Source organism: Carassius auratus, chromosome 32 (genome assembly GCF_003368295.1).
Source record: "Carassius auratus strain Wakin chromosome 32, ASM336829v1, whole genome shotgun sequence".
Classification (NCBI taxonomy): domain Eukaryota; kingdom Metazoa; phylum Chordata; class Actinopteri; order Cypriniformes; family Cyprinidae; genus Carassius; species Carassius auratus.
The window spans coordinates 14077288-14093045 of record NC_039274.1 but is presented as its reverse complement, the minus strand read 5'-3'; the positions used below and the strand labels follow the sequence as shown (position 1 = coordinate 14093045).

Here is a 15758-nt window from a genome sequence, read left to right as displayed (position 1 = left end):
CATTAAGTACATTACATTAATAACTTCTGAATAAGCACACTTTAGCATACTTTTAAAAAGATTACTTATTATGGAAATAATATACTTAAAAAGAATATACTTAATCCCAAACTCAGTGTTATGTTTTATGGTAAGTTACATTTTAATGTAATTTCTAATGAAACTTTAAGTCATGTTGTTAAATATACTTGTAATTACACATTTGTAATGATAATGTTGCTATTTAGCACATTTCGAAAATATGTATATATAAAAATATGTGTGTGTATATATGTGTGTGTGTGTGTGTGTGTGTGTGTGTGTATATATATATATATATATATATATATATATATATATATATATATATATATATATATATATACAAACATACATACAAACGTACATACATCTCTTCTCAGGTTGTTGACATGTAACGCAGGAAGAACAGCGCATCAGAGCGTTTCAATATTTTCCATATTTCCCGCGATGGCGTCAGGCGTAACGTTTCGTCCTTGCCATTCTTAATGTGACAGCGCCACCTGCTGTAGGCGAGATGGACGGCGCTTGAATTTGAATGCAACAGATTTTATCGTTGTAGAACGTTAATTTACATAACGCTTCAAACACTAACTACTGTTAAATAGCATCGGCTTGTTCATTTACTACTCTAAGATATACAACTAACAGCTAATGTCCAGCAGATGGAGCCAAAAGCACATTGTATTTTAAGTCATTTCCAATACTGTAAAACAATAAGAGGTACAGAGGTGAAGAATTATCAGAGATATTACAGATGATACAATCTATTGTAATTACATTTATGTTATAGAAAAATATTAATAAAAAAATAAAACAACTTTAATCTGTTTTCCCTCTTTTTAGAATGCCAAGCAAAGGAAACTTTAGATTTTAGTTATTAGAAAATATTGCTCTTTATCAGTATCATGTTCTATAATTGAGTATTGCTGGACCTAATAAAGGCCTAAATATTGAACATTATATTTTATTAGGTTGCTTTAACACATTCCACACGACATGTTAAAATATTCTATGAAAAACAAAAAAGTATGAATGGATAAAGCTAAAAATGCATTCAGGCTCTTTGCAAGTTTTTTTTAATTGCTAACATCCCTTTCTCCAATCTGTAGTCACATTTTCAAAATCCTATACACAGTTAGTACAATATCGGTCTCTGTAGGCTATACAATTAACATATTGCATATTTTTTTTTATCTTGCATTAATTTCTCGTTGCAAATAAAGCATTTCATTCTGACTCTGTTGTCTTTTTTTTTCTTCATAAACTGTACATTCTGTAAACCTACCTGAGATGGGTCATTTACTTTTTTGTACTGAATTTCTGCTGCAAAGAAACAAAATGCATGCATTTACTAAAAACAACAAAACTAAAATGTAGAGAGGCTTCAAAACAATGCAGTGCAACACACGATCTATGATCAATACAATATACAATCTATTGTACAAGGGCAGGGCTGAGGCATATAAAATAACGTTTCTGTAATTCCATCTGATGTTAGTGTTTTTATGACATTGTGCCGTGATGGACTAAATGTTCCTGTTGGAAGACAACGTGTGTTAGTGTTTTGGAATAATTATTTGATTTCTGAGACATGCTTGCAGTGTTTTGGTAGTCATAGTGTATTGTGTTAATGTATTATTGCATGTTAAAAATGAGTGCTGGAGTTTTGTTTACAATGTGTGATTTTGAGCATGTAATTAACTGTTTTGACAGTTGTGTGTTGGTGGGTTAAGAGTTAGGAGTAGTGGGTTAAGAGTAGGAAAGTTGTTAAACGTATTGAAAAACTGTAACCACAAATTGTGTGGTCCACAATCCTAAAATTCTGAAAGTGGTTCAAGTTACAAGTTCAGTGTGATTCAAGTTGAATTTCACATTTTAATGATATCATGCATAGAGAAGAATAAGGCTGGAAATCATATCAACAGCCATTTCACAGTCTTTAAAAACAATCCATAACATCTTAAAAATGTCACATACTAAATACACATTATGCTTTTTCTCTTAAAACTGTTGCTGACAAAATGGGTATCAAACATTTCTGTACAATCTTTTCATTTTGTGTTCTGCAACAGGATACAGTAAAATACTTCTAAAATAAATTACCAGTGGATCATCTATGAAGATCTGCACATACAGTAACAGTAAATAGCTGTATGAGATAAAATAAGCATAAAATTGAAGAAAAAAATAAATGTTCATATATATACATACAAAGGTTTACGTGTGGCCTTTGGCTTTGGCCATGTGTTTTATGTAATATACTGTCTCAAAAAAAAACAACAACAATGCTACAATAATATCTGACTTTCCATTAACATGAAATTCTTTCAGATGTGATTTTGATTGCTTACAAAACCCAGAAATCAAAAAGTTTCAAAATATTATCAGAATAACTTAAATGCAATAAATAAAGGCACATGTATTAATAAATCTAATGATCTAAATAATATATTTTTTTTCTATCATCGTTTCTTAACTTCATGGGTAACGTATTTTATCAGGTAAAAAAAAAGGGAAATTATTTGTCCAAACACCAATAAGATGAATAAAACAAAAACAAGCAGACAAAACAAAAAAGACAATCAGATTGAATCCTTTGAGAAAGAGAGAGTAAGCGGACCAGGTGGCAGTTTTAGCTTTGGGGAGAATGAGAGAGACACTTTGTAGGCCAGTGTAAATCCCAGCAGAATTAGCCTGGTTTAGATAGTCCAGCGCTGCTCTTCTGCTACTAAAGCTTCAATCCTGTGCGTGCCGTGACATGTCCCAGTTATCTGCGGTTCCATTCATATCTGCTTTCTAGCATGAACCCCTAGATCTGAATTATCTTCTTTGATCCATCCTCAGTCAGATGATACCTGAGAGATAAAGGAAGCTTTTATAATCAGGAAAAAGTGCATTTAGAAGAGTGACTGAACAAATGAATGAGAAACACACCATCGGGTCCATCCTTTAGAAATGTCTTCACTTGCCAAGTCCACAACTGCCTGTGACAAAGACATCTGTCAGGCTCCATAGAAATGCAGTGATCAACAGAATGAGAAATAGAAGTGAATGTGAATGCATCAATGTTTTTTTTACCTTGCCTAGTAGTACTTTGTGTTTAGACAACAGTCCTCCTCCATTCTTGACAGCGACATCCAATGTCCTCCTGTGCAGTTCCACTATTGACACGCTGAACTCAAAGCTGACAAAAGCAACACAACAAGAGATTGTTACTATAGTTACTGTTTTACTATGCTACATGCATCTGCACTCGACTATGCAGACAACTGGTATCAATAAACCTTCAGTAATGCAATTAAACAAAAATAACATTTCTCAGAAACATTTGCAGTTGCATCATACAGTATACAGTATTATAAAGTTTTGGCTGACTTGGTTTGGAGGGGAAAACGGTTAACTAGCTCTGTTCAGTAAGAAGCTCTGTTGTGGATTTCATTTGAAGGGAATATCATGCAAATGCATAAGATTAACAGCAGACAAGACTTTGAATCTGGTGGGTCCTCTTCTCATTTGAATGTAATAGATGTCACTATGTCTGTAACCACATTAGGTTTGACATGTGAATACTATTAGTAATGTAATAGTATTCTAAGACTATAAGCAAAAGTACAAAAAAAAAAAAAAAAAAATCACTGTAATATATTATTACAATCATTTATTCCTCCGATGGTCAATGAACAGAATGTAGTTGCTCATTTTCCCTCCTCAGCTGCCCTGAAATGTTTTGATAATGTTTTAATAATCTATCTTAATTTGTGTATTATGTTGGCTAACACACTAAAGCACATGTCGAGTACTTGATCTTTGTTAACTGTAGTGCTTAATTCAATATTCCAATATCAAGTAAATATATTTTACATTTACTGAACTGCAACTTCATTATTACAAATGTGTAATTACAAATATATGTCAATACACTGCATGTTTCATGAGTTTCGATATGAATTACATCAGTTGTTTACAATAAATGCTTGTCTGTATTCATCAGTACACTTCCACCATTCAAAGACAATAGAAGTAACTATAAAAAGTGCATATAGAGATGTACTTAAGTTTTGAGCAAAGGGGGTCAAAAACACTCTAAAGTTCAGCTAAATGTATTTAATATACATTTAAACTATAACACATTCTCATTTAATTACAATTAACATGCAATTAGAAAACATAACATTCTGTCTGGACTTGAGTACATAAAGTATTTTGCATCATTTATTATAAAGAACAAATTAATTGCAGATTTGAAAAATTCTTACAACTGGTCATAGGTAGGATTGAGCGTCTTCTTGAGAGTGCTGGTTTTTCTGCGGCCACTGCGGCTCTTGTCTGGTAACAGGTACAGGCGGATGTATGGGTCTAAGCCATCTTTAGTCAGTGCTGTGAGGTTTCTGTGATTAAGACACATGGAAACACATATTCACACAAACGCAAGAGAAGTATTTTCACAAGAACCTGTTGTGTCACATTTATATAAATTCAAACATACAAATGCAAACACTTGTCCCCCTTTATTTGCACACACTGTTGTTAATGTTCAAGAGAGTTAACCACTGATCATTAACCAAAATAAATCACTAATATACTGGATTTTTGTGTGTGTAAAAGTTAAAATTAGGCAAAAGTTAGCAAACAAAATGATTGGAAGTAGTACTATAAAACACAGAAAGATGAAGGTTAATGTGTCTGTGGCATTCTCACCTGCAGGCATGAACCACTACAATGAGTTTATTCCTTTGTGAGCTGTGTCGGATAGTGAGCTGGACTTCACCGAGCGGACACTGGCTCAGCCCAGACCCGCTGTAACAGAGAAATAGCAAGTCAAAATGAATTCAAAAGATATTTACAACATGAATATATAACATATTTTCATTCTGCATGATTTCATACGCATCTTATGCTCATCAAGGATGCATTTATTTGATGAAAAATACAGCAAAAAAACAATAATACTGTGAAATATAATTACTATATAAAATAAGTGTTTCCTGTTTGAATTTATTTTAAAATGTAATTTATTTCTATGATGGCAAAGCTGAATTTTCAGCTGCCATTACTCCAGTTTTCAGTGTCACATGATCCTTCAGAATAAATAGAAAGTTTAAAGAACAGTACTTATTTAAAAAAAAAAATATATTATTATTGGCCCCATACTTTTGAACGGTAGTCCGTAATATTTACCATGAATATTCAAAATTTCTGGCAATACATTTCAGTTTGTGTAAATTCATGGTCATTTTTGGTAAGGGTGGTGATTTTTGGATTGAAAATCCTACTTTGTCTGTTGTCTCCAGTTTTCTTCAGTGTGTTATAGACTGTTGGGGTTGTTTAATACAATACCGTATGAGCAACATGGATGCCATAATGGTTTGTAACAAGGGAGTCAATGACAAATACAAATGGGTTGTATAACGCTTCCCCACTGCTTTACTGTTCAAATTGGTCTGGTCAGTCTGCTCGGAGCTATCCAGTCAGTCGTGCTGTGTTGTGCAGATAAATGGTTCACACAGCACTGGATATAGCTTGTGTCTCACTTTTGGCAGTGTTTTGGCTTTAAGTGTTTCTCATACACAGTAGACAGAACTCCCCAGTGTGTTTTCTAACCAAATGACTTCTGCATACAGAGAATCAGCATGTCATTGACACATACTCACTTCTGTGGCTGCTGTAACCTGTGCTGCAGCTCCAGTGTGGCAGAGGGCAGCGAGATGTCAGAGGCCAGACTAGGCATAGAGTTTCTGGGAGACTGATGCTTCTGCAAGCTGTTCATCTCTAGACTGGAGACGCTGTGGCCTGCCTCTGCTATCCGCACCGGGGAGCCATCCAATCCTCTTTTCCCTTGAGGGGTGTCTGGTGCAAGGGTACAAGACGGGTTGTGTGATGGCTGGATGACTGCAGAGTTGCTGGTGCTAGTAGCTGCTTGAGGTTGTGGAGACATGCAAGTGCTATTCCGACTAGTGTGTCTGACTCGGACAGACGACGGCTGGCTGCATGTGACCTCCTTCTCTAAACCAAGGACCTGTTTACAAGAAAACATATTTACATGGACTACATGTCAGACACAAGTCTTGAATAAAACACACACACAAAAATTAGACAATATCTTTTAATAGCATACAAACACACCGACCCTGAGAGCCATTTTGAGTTTGAGGGTGCTGTTGGGGCCAGAGTTCTGCAGGGGGAACTGCTGATTCAGCGTCATGTCCACCTCCTTCAGGAGAGAACCAAGTGCCACCCGCATACTTCCCAAAGAGCACTTGTGCTTACTATCCCTCACCTGAGAAACACAAGTTTTCAAAATGAGTTTTCAAAATTAACAGTATTTCATTCTAACCAACTCTACATTATACTGAGTGATGTATAGCATAATTAACATTTTCTTAATATTTATTAACTTCTTTAATATTCATTCTTTTAGGGTGTTCCGTTCTAGAATACCTCAATTTCCAGTTCCTCTGTGTGTGGGTTCTTGATAAGGAAGTGAAAAGCCTCTTCCCACAGCGGCTCGCTAGTTTTATATCTTACCTGAAAATCAGGAGCAAAACCGGACTGAATATATGTGTATTGCTTGTCTAGAACAGGTTAAAGCTGATTAATGAATGTTACCTTGCTGGTGTACATCTTTTGTCCTACAGTCAGTTTGACAAAAGGATTTGGATCTATGCTCACTTTCTTCCCAGACTGCTGAACAAAAATGGAAAGAAAACATTCAACTGTACAGTATGATATATGACCAGTCTCCTTTAATAGTTACAAAAAATCTACTTCAGCTCTCCGGTAACACGAGCTGATTGTACATGTTTGGTTAATCATAATTACATCATAGCTCAGCTAGACTTTTTAAAGATATGTTCCTTAAAAGTGCTTTGTGGTAAGAAGTTTATTTTAAACTCATCTATGAAAATGTAAATACCTCAGCAGTCTAAATAACAGAAGCCTCTTGTTTTAGTTTCTTAATTAAATAAAGACATGAATATATTAAGTATAAATAACAGTAGTACAGTAAGTCTTTAAACACATGCAGTGGTGAATGAGGGAAAATACACTGGAGAAACAATGGAGAAATAAACCCAAATAACTAAAGAATGAAACAAATCATAAAAGACGTAAAATCATGCTTGGGGTCCAGATGCGAGTGCAATGCTTATGCACAATACTTTATAAACTGCATGCATTCTCAATGTACCTTAAGGCCTTTATAAGGGGGATTGGGGCCATCAGGGTTAAAGTCAAGAGAATTGGTCTTTCCACAAGAAGGAATGAGAAAAATTGAGAATGGGAAAGTTAATACATAGCAAGAGCACATGCAAGAATTTTGATTTTGTCCAGCCCTACAGATTTCAAATAAAATAATACAAATACATATAGAATCATTTTAACAATATAGGCAGGGACAAAAAGTAAAAAAAAAACACATCAATCATATGTCTAAGAATGACCAAGCTGTATTTAGATTAATCATGTGACTTAATGTGACTGCAAAAACAAAAGCTATATATTTAAAAACTTGGCTTCTGACAGATTAAACACAAAATACAATTAATAAAATTATATAAACATACTCAGTTACTAAGTATTCATGGGAGTATTGAACGGGACAAAGATCTAAGAAATGTGATGATCATAGTTGTGTATGACAATTATAAGTTACACATGCCCAACAGGTAAAAATGGCAGTTCACATGCATCAGATCAACGTAAATGGTGTTGTTTTTTTGTTACTGGAGAACAGCTTGAATTGAAGCAATGTCTAGTCACAATGTTAGGTAAACAGCTACAGCTAGGTCAGGAGAACCAGGATGCAGATTACTAGCAAACTCACAAACAATGTTCTACAGAGAGAGTCGGGGTTCTCACAAAAGACTAGGCCAGAGGCCCTCCTCTCCTTTAGGTTTCCACAGCCAAAGCTGCCCTCAAAGACACTCTTACAGGAGAGGAGTAAGGCATAATGTAAAGCGTTAAGAAAGTCTTCACTGTACATCAGTCATAGCAAACTAATAATTACCTTTAAAATTAATTAAAAGGTGTCAATTAAATAACAAACATTCCTTAAAATCATAGTTCAGCCCACAATGAAAATTGCAATATTGTTTTGGACCCCATCGACTTTCATTAAATGCACAAAAATAGTTGGACTGCAGAAGAAAGCAAGTTTTGGAACAACATGAGGGCAAGTAAATGATGACTGATGTTTCATATTTGGGTGAATAATTTATTTAAAAGGTAACTAGATGATAATTGCACCTTGCCAGATACAGCCTTGGGAACAACATCACTGCATGTAAATCATTAGGGGGTGTAAAACTGCAGCTTGTTCACATTCCTATTCATATCAAACTAGACTATCAAAGAACATAAATAACACTTTCCATCCTTTTGTAAAAGTAGAATATGAAAACAATGAAAATGAAAGTAAGTCATTTTCTGTACATTTTCTGACAGAAGCTATGTTTGCTCATCACTACTGTTCTTACCGGCAAATTACTGGCAGAGTCCAGGCAAACAACTAGCAGAGTTGAGGAAAGATTGTCATTGGCCCTTATGCTCCATAATACCTAATAAGATAGAGCAAACGATGATGACGAGAATTAAATGATAAAAGGTTTAGCCAGTATATGTTCACAGTCATGTCTATCAATGTCAGTCAGTTTGTGTGCGTGTATGTGCATACTTGATCTAGTTTCTCAGCACTCGGGTACAATGACAGCCACTCTAATCTGAGATGAAGTTTGCCTGTAGTAACTTCTTCCAAGTCAAACCACTGCAGAAAAAAAAATGTGATTAGCACACTGGAATGGTAGCTATGGGCTTAAGTAACATTCAGATCATTCCAAACCAATGGTGGAATACTATAGCATTCAAAATAAATTACACAACTGGTGATAATGTCTTCTTTGGGATAAAAAACCCCCCAATAATAATGTATGCATCTATGGAAGCTCAAGTCAGTTCATTAATGAGACAAGAATGTACAGTACTTAAATTGTGGAAAAGAAGATGACAATATTTGTACTGAAGCAAAAAGACTACAAACGACTGGAATAAAAACAAAATAGTTTGAAAATATACTAAAACCTAAACCTACTTACAATACAGCCAAATTTGGAAGTTTAAAGTCAGTTTAATAAGACGGTGCTGAAATAGAACTAGTGGTGACATTTGTTGTGAGCTGTAAGTTAATCTCAACAGGAACAAGAGTGTGACCGCATTACCTCGTCAACTTTCTGTTCTTTATGAAGCTCACTCAAGTCAATCATTAGACTGGAACAAAATAAAAGAAACATTACACATCTTTTAAGAGGTCTACAATAGACAACACTGCACATTACAGCCATATAAATGAATGTGGCACCTGCCCAAGAAGTCATCTTTATCTGGGTCTTCATCAAAGAGCTCAATTTCCAGATGTTGTCCGGAATGTTCATATACTAGTGCCTGATGATAAAACACATACATGAACATTTCAGTGTATGTACATGAGACGTATGAACGCAGTAAATGAGCATGTGTGTACATGTATTCACCTCATACACCTCATTCCATTTTGGGTGCAGACATTCTTTGATGGTCTTGCTTCTAAAGAGCTGGTTGCTGACCAGCAGCATGCCATAGGGGTCAGACTTGCCTTTGATCAGCCCGCCCAGATAGGTGTCCTTAACTTCCAGATTCTGAGCTTCAAGAAAATGAATCCTTAGAACTCCCTAATGAGTGTGAACGAGAATACAACAAACGACAATGAGAGGTTAATGAATATTAATATGAACAAACGTTTATAGGGTTTGTTGAGATGTGTGTGTGTGTGTGTGTGTTCACCTTTGGCATGGGGAAACGGAGCTGTGCCAATTCAACCTCACCTATTAGTGGTACAGTGATCCTGTTAGGCAACACCATGTAAGTGCTGATAATATCCTGGATCATGTGGTCTGAAAAGCCACTGCGAATGAAAAAGATTTAAATGAAATTTTCTTGAAAGTACAAAAGTGGTGATGTACTTCTGGATATTAACAGAGATGATTTATTAGAGACACGCCACTTCCTCAATCCTAAATACAACTATATAAGGAAAACTTGTAATGACAAAGATGGCAGTTGTATGCACATGTTCCGCCCCTCCTGCTGGAAAGCCAATCATCTGCTTTTAACAGTCAAGCCGGGAAACATTTAAGTCTATCGTCTGGTTCCACTGACGCATGCGCACAGTTGAGGTTTTGCGACAGTGGAGACCATTTGTCGACAGTGAGTTGTGGTGTTTGTGCAAGATCAAATGGAATCCTCAGAGAAGAGGGTGATAACAACGCGAAGGCACTGAACTACCAGTTAAAGCATTTTATATCGACCACAAATATGTTACCTTACATTCTAAGTAAGACACCGGCACAATAGACACTCTATCTGGATAGAGAAGTAAATGAAGTTGGTGTCATGAACCCTTGCGCATGCATAGTAAAAGTATAACCTGTGGGGAAAAAGGCATTTTAAACCTTATTTCGGGGCAAAGTGATAAAACATTTTCAGCGATTTTTATCATATTTCACTGCTGTTTCTATACATGCAGATTTTATGTCCCGGTGACCAGTGAAAATGCAGTTCTGACTCTCTGCCCATTCATTTAGATAGGAGCTGGTCTTGTTATTCTGAAATAGCTGCCCGGAGGCATTGCCAAGATGGCGGCCGAGTGGCACGACTTGCCTACAAGGACTTTGATATTAACCATAATCTTCTACACAATGGACAGATGTGTAACTATTACAATACATAAATTCCTGAGTTGATGTTATAGACACATTAAGGTATTTTTCTTTTGTGGTTTAATAATTCATACTTCATCATTTGATACGATCACACTGGTGTGATTAGAACGTTCACTGAGGCACATCACCATCTGCTAAAGTCAAAACGGCATTCGCTGGCTGGTGCTGAGCTAGAGACAGACGCGTTTCACAGCGCCTTGCATTATAACCAATCACACATGATTCTGTTGAGCTTATGAATGCAACGGCCAATCAGAGGTGTTCAGATGAGTCTTCACTGAATAGCTGGTGTTTTGTTCAGAGTGGTGAAGAAAGTGCATTTCTGTGGCCAGCAACTAAACCAGTTTAATCTAAATTAGTTTGTTTACTACTACTTAGTGTTGTCTTATAAGTTAGAAGTTGCATTAAAACAATGTCTAACTGATCTTCAGAAAAGAAAGAAAGAAAGAAAGAAAGAAAGAAAGAAAGAAAGAAAGAAAGAAAGAAAGAAAGAAAGAAAGAAAGAAAGAAAGAAAGAAAGAAAGAAAGAAAACAATCCTGTACCTCCTGGAATGTATTGCTAACCACAAAAACCACATCTAAACGCTGACTTGCTGACTAAACCAACAATTCTCTCACTGTATACTAACAGCACACACCACATTCATTTGGATATTTTTATAAGTAATGCATAGATGGCTAAAGATAAATAAATGAATTAGTCCAAGTCAACTTTAGACAGTAAATAACTATTTTGTACAGTACAAATATTCTGTATTATATTATTATAGATGACAGTATATTGTATAGTATTGTGTTTTGCTGTTTTTAAAATGTAAGTTAATCACAAGAGCAATTACTCATTTTGAGCATGGCTGTAGTCAACACCAACTAGCTTTCATTTCACAACAACAACACCATTAAGCAAGCACATTAAGCAAGTGTTTTTTTATTTATTATTCACCATAAAAAGAAAATAATAATGTCTGCCATTTTACGCAATGAATACAGTACTCTCCCTTCCAAAACATTTGTTTTCTTTCCATTTGAAATGATTTTACACTGCAGCAGGCAAATTTCAAAAGCCAGACATTTCAACTTATAAACAACCAAGGACACTTCTAAAAGGTAAAAGAAACATTAACCATTTTGTGCATTGTTGGCATACTTATAAATCAACATACAAAAATAAGCTTCAAGCTAAATCCAGCTGATCCGTTCCCTGGAACCCAGCTCATCTAGACAATAATGAAACATGACACTCGACAACAGAAAAAAGAATGCTTAACCAGACTGATGCAGATATGAGTTGTAAACTATGAATTCATGACAGAAACCTCAAAGCTTGTTCAACACCTAATATTACATCCACATCCACACTCTATCATATCAAGAGAAAAAAAAAAAACATTTCTAAAGGTGTTCTTAGACCCCTATGGCCATCTAAATAACCCATAAGAGCTTTGGATGGGGGATGTCACAGGCAAATGTATGGTTTCATGAAGATAAAAGACTTGATCTTCAAAAAATTTATATTTACCAGAATCTAGTTCCCTTTCACGCTATCATTACACATGCCTCTAGTCTGTTCCTCTTCAGGAACTCGAGCTGCGTCAAAAGCGCTTTGGGGAACGCGCCCAGCGTGCGCGACTCTGAATATCGTGTGAAATCAGACCAATGGAAGAGCGTGACGTCACCGGCGGAGTGACGTAAGCGACCAGGAAGCTATAAAAGCACGTGCCACGCAGCTGGCGTCAGCTTCGCGTCTCTCAGCAAGCGCTCTGTGTGTGATTGTCAAACTGTTTGTCTGTGAGTCTTATTTACTGTTGTCTGTCCAGTTTAAGAGCTCCTAGACAATGCCCAAAAGCAAGGCGAAAGTTAAGCATTCTGGCGATTCCAAATCGCGTTTTAGGCTGTGTGTTCCTCCCTGCCCGAGATATATAACGGGTGGGGATACACACAACCTTTGCGTGGTTTGCCTGGGTTCGAAGCACGCCGAGTCGGCTCTCGAGGGGGCCGACTGCCCGCACTGTTTGCGGATGTCGGTGCGTATGCTTCGTTCCCGGAGGGCCCTCTTCGAGGAGGGGGCCTTCGCCAGCGTTCCCTGCGGTGCTGGTCCCGCTTCTGCTGAGGCAGAACGGCGGCTGCACTCGTGGGGTTCGCAAGTGGATCTGGTGGAGGGAATGGAGACGGGCCAGTCCCTATCTCCTTCCACTTCTGCCAGATCCGGCACCCAATCCCTAGAGTCGGAAGCACGCTCAGCGGTTCCTTCCACTCAGGGAGAGGGGTCGACGCTTCGCCTCTCTTCCTCCGAGGAGGAAGTTGATGTGGAGTCGCTCGACAGGGATTCGCCACCCCACTCGCCGCAGTATGAGGAGCTCTTGGAGGTGGTTACTCGCGCGGTGGCCAAGCTAAACATCGATTGGCCCACCGAGAAAGCAGCTGAACCGCAGAGAAGCAAGCTTGATGAACGCTTCCTGCGCGCGAGTCAGCCACCTCCCAGCCGGGGCCTGCCATTCTTTCCCGACCTGCACGATGAGATCTCCAGGTCGTGGAAACGCCCATTCTCGGCCCGCCTCTACATCCCCTCGTCAGACTACTACGGGAACGTAGTGGGGATGGGAGAGCGCGGTTATAGAGCGATGCCCCGGGTGGAACAGACGCTCGCGAGCTATCTGTCCCCCGGTGCGGCGTCGTCTCTAAAGGCCCCGGCATTGCCCTCAAAGCCACTAAGAACAACTTCGGCTTTGGTGGGCAAAGGGTATGCGGCAGCAGGTCAGGCTGGTGCGTGTCTGCACACCATGGCGGTGTTACAGGCGTACCAAGCCGATCTGCTCAAGGAGCTAGATGAGGGAGAGGAGATCAAGTCCCATGATATCTCTGAGCTAAGAAGGACCGCTGATCTCTCCCTCCGCGCCACCAAGGAGACCGCTCGAGCGATTGGGCGGTCCATGGCAGCTATGGTGGCCGCGGAGAGGCACTTATGGTTGACCCTGTCTGATATGAAAGAGCGGGACAGGGTCTGCCTCATGGACGCCCCGATCCAGCCGACTGGCCTGTTCGGCGACGCAGTCAATTCTGTCGTCGACAGGTTTCAGGAGGCCCGCAAGCAAGCGGCGGCATTCCATAAGTTCCTCCCTCGTCGCTCCCTCGGGGCATCTGGGCGGGAGATGCCCCAGCCGCTCCCTAGCTCCTCGTACCGCGAGGCTCAGAAGCAGAGCGTCGCCTCTCGTGCTCCTCCGCGTCGGGAACGAGAGTCTCGACGACGCTCTCGGCCGAGGACTTCCCAGCCCAAACAAGATCTCAGGGCGGTTATTGAAGCTAAGAAGTCCTCGGCCAAGAAACCCTGACGCCAACAACCCAGGGTTTCAGAGGGCAGCCTCTGCTGGGGTAGAGCGGTACACACCGCAGTACACGGTGCCCGTCTCCCCTCAGCGCCCTCTGGGGGCCGGTCTGCTAACCCTGCCAGTGATCCAGGGCGCAGCAGGTCCCAGCGAGCATCGCTCTCAGTATCTTCCGCCCGTGCGCGTAGCGGGGCTGAGACGCTCGCCGCCCCTGCGGGGGCCTCTTACACCAGAGATCAGTCTCGAGAGACTGATTCCCTTAGTAGATTATTTAGCAGCGTGGAAACTACTGCCAAATGTATCTCGATGGGTCCTGCACACAGTAGAAAAAGGCTACCGCATTCAGTTCGGCTCCGTGCCGCCAGTATTCAACGGGGTCGTTCAGACAGTAGTCGGCCTCAGGCAGGGTCTGGTTATGGAACAGGAGGTGAAAACCCTATTAGAGAAGGAGGCCATCGAGGTGGTCCCTCCTCAAGACAGGGAATCCGGATTTTACAGCCGGTATTTCATAGTTCCCAAGAAGGATGGGGGGCTGCGTCCGATTATAGACTTGAGGGTCTTAAATCGTTCAGTTATGAGACTAAAATTCAGAATGCTCACAATCAAGCAAGTTGTAGCACAGATCAGGTCCCAGGACTGGTTTGTCACGATAGATCTCAAAGACGCATATTTTCATATATCCATCCTTCCACATCACAGGAAGTTTCTGAGGTTCGCTTTCGGGGGCGAAGCTTACCAATATCGAGTACTTCCCTTCGGCCTTGCACTCTCACCCCGCACGTTCACAAAATGTGTAGACGCGGCTCTGGTCCCCCTGCGCATGCAGGGCATCCGCATTCTCAACTATATCGACGATTGGTTGATCTTAGCTCAGTCAGAGCAGGCTGCGATTCGGCATCGAGATGTCGTCCTCGCACATATGGGGGAGCTGGGTTTGAGACTGAACGCCAAGAAGAGTGTACTTTCTCCGGTTCAGAGAACCACCTATCTAGGCGTAGTATGGGATTCGACCACGATGCAGGCACGATTGTCCCCTGCTCGTATCGAGTCGATCCGCATCTCAGTCGAGAGAGTCAAACAAGGCCAGTCACTCACTGTCAAACAATTTCAGAGATTGTTGGGTCTGATGGCAGCTGCGTCCAACGTGATACCTCTTGGCCTGCTGTACATGAGGCCCCTGCAGTGGTGGCTCAAGACCAAGGGATTTTCCCCGAGGGGCAATCTACTCCGCACTATCAAGGTCACGCGGCGCTGCCTACGTGCCTTAGATGTATGGAAGAAACCTTGGTTCTTGAAACAGGGCCCGGTGCTGGGAGCTCTTTGTCGCCGTGTAACGCTAGCGACAGATGCATCCCTCACTGGTTGGGGTGCAGTCATGAGTGGCCACCCTGCCCGTGGTCTGTGGAGCGATCGCCATCGAACATGGCATATCAATTGTCTAGAAATGCTAGCAGTTTTTCGTGCACTGAAGCACTTCCTCCCAGACCTAAGGGGTCACCATGTGTTGGTGCGCACCGACAACACATCGGTGGTCTCCTATATCAACCACCAGGGAGGTCTGCGTTCGCGCCCTTTGTACAAGCTGGCGCACCAGATCCTGGTGTGGTCCCAGAGCAAACTCCTCTCACTAAGAGCAGTATATATTCCTGGGAAACAAAATGTG

The 15758-nt window shown here is 40.1% G+C and overlaps 1 protein-coding gene across 6 annotated transcripts in view; it reads right to left on the bottom strand.

Moving 5' to 3' along the window:
* Positions 1-1108: 1108 nt before the first annotated feature.
* The window catches only part of LOC113051656 (extended synaptotagmin-2-like), a 33221-nt gene continuing 18571 nt past the window's right edge, over positions 1109-15758 (bottom strand). The window contains exons 8-23 of one of the 6 annotated variants that reach the window (XM_026215572.1): positions 9835-9955; positions 9546-9722; positions 9374-9456; positions 9234-9282; positions 8693-8782; positions 8496-8576; positions 7844-7945; positions 6628-6702; positions 6460-6546; positions 6149-6298; positions 5673-6037; positions 4720-4818; positions 4278-4409; positions 3100-3205; positions 2956-3005; positions 1109-2876 (exon numbers count right to left, since the gene is read on the bottom strand). In XM_026215572.1, the coding sequence (XP_026071357.1) occupies positions 2831-2876; positions 2956-3005; positions 3100-3205; positions 4278-4409; positions 4720-4818; positions 5673-6037; positions 6149-6298; positions 6460-6546; positions 6628-6702; positions 7844-7945; positions 8496-8576; positions 8693-8782; positions 9234-9282; positions 9374-9456; positions 9546-9722; positions 9835-9955 (1813 nt within the window). In that variant the 3' untranslated portion in view covers positions 1109-2830. Of the gene's footprint in view, positions 2877-2955; positions 3006-3099; positions 3206-4277; positions 4410-4719; positions 4819-5672; positions 6038-6148; positions 6299-6459; positions 6547-6627; positions 6706-7207; positions 7265-7843; positions 7946-8495; positions 8577-8692; positions 8783-9233; positions 9283-9373; positions 9457-9545; positions 9723-9834; positions 9956-15758 lie in introns of all 6 variants that reach the window. The other 5 variants (XM_026215574.1, XM_026215575.1, XM_026215573.1 and 2 more) reach the window with 5 other exon arrangements.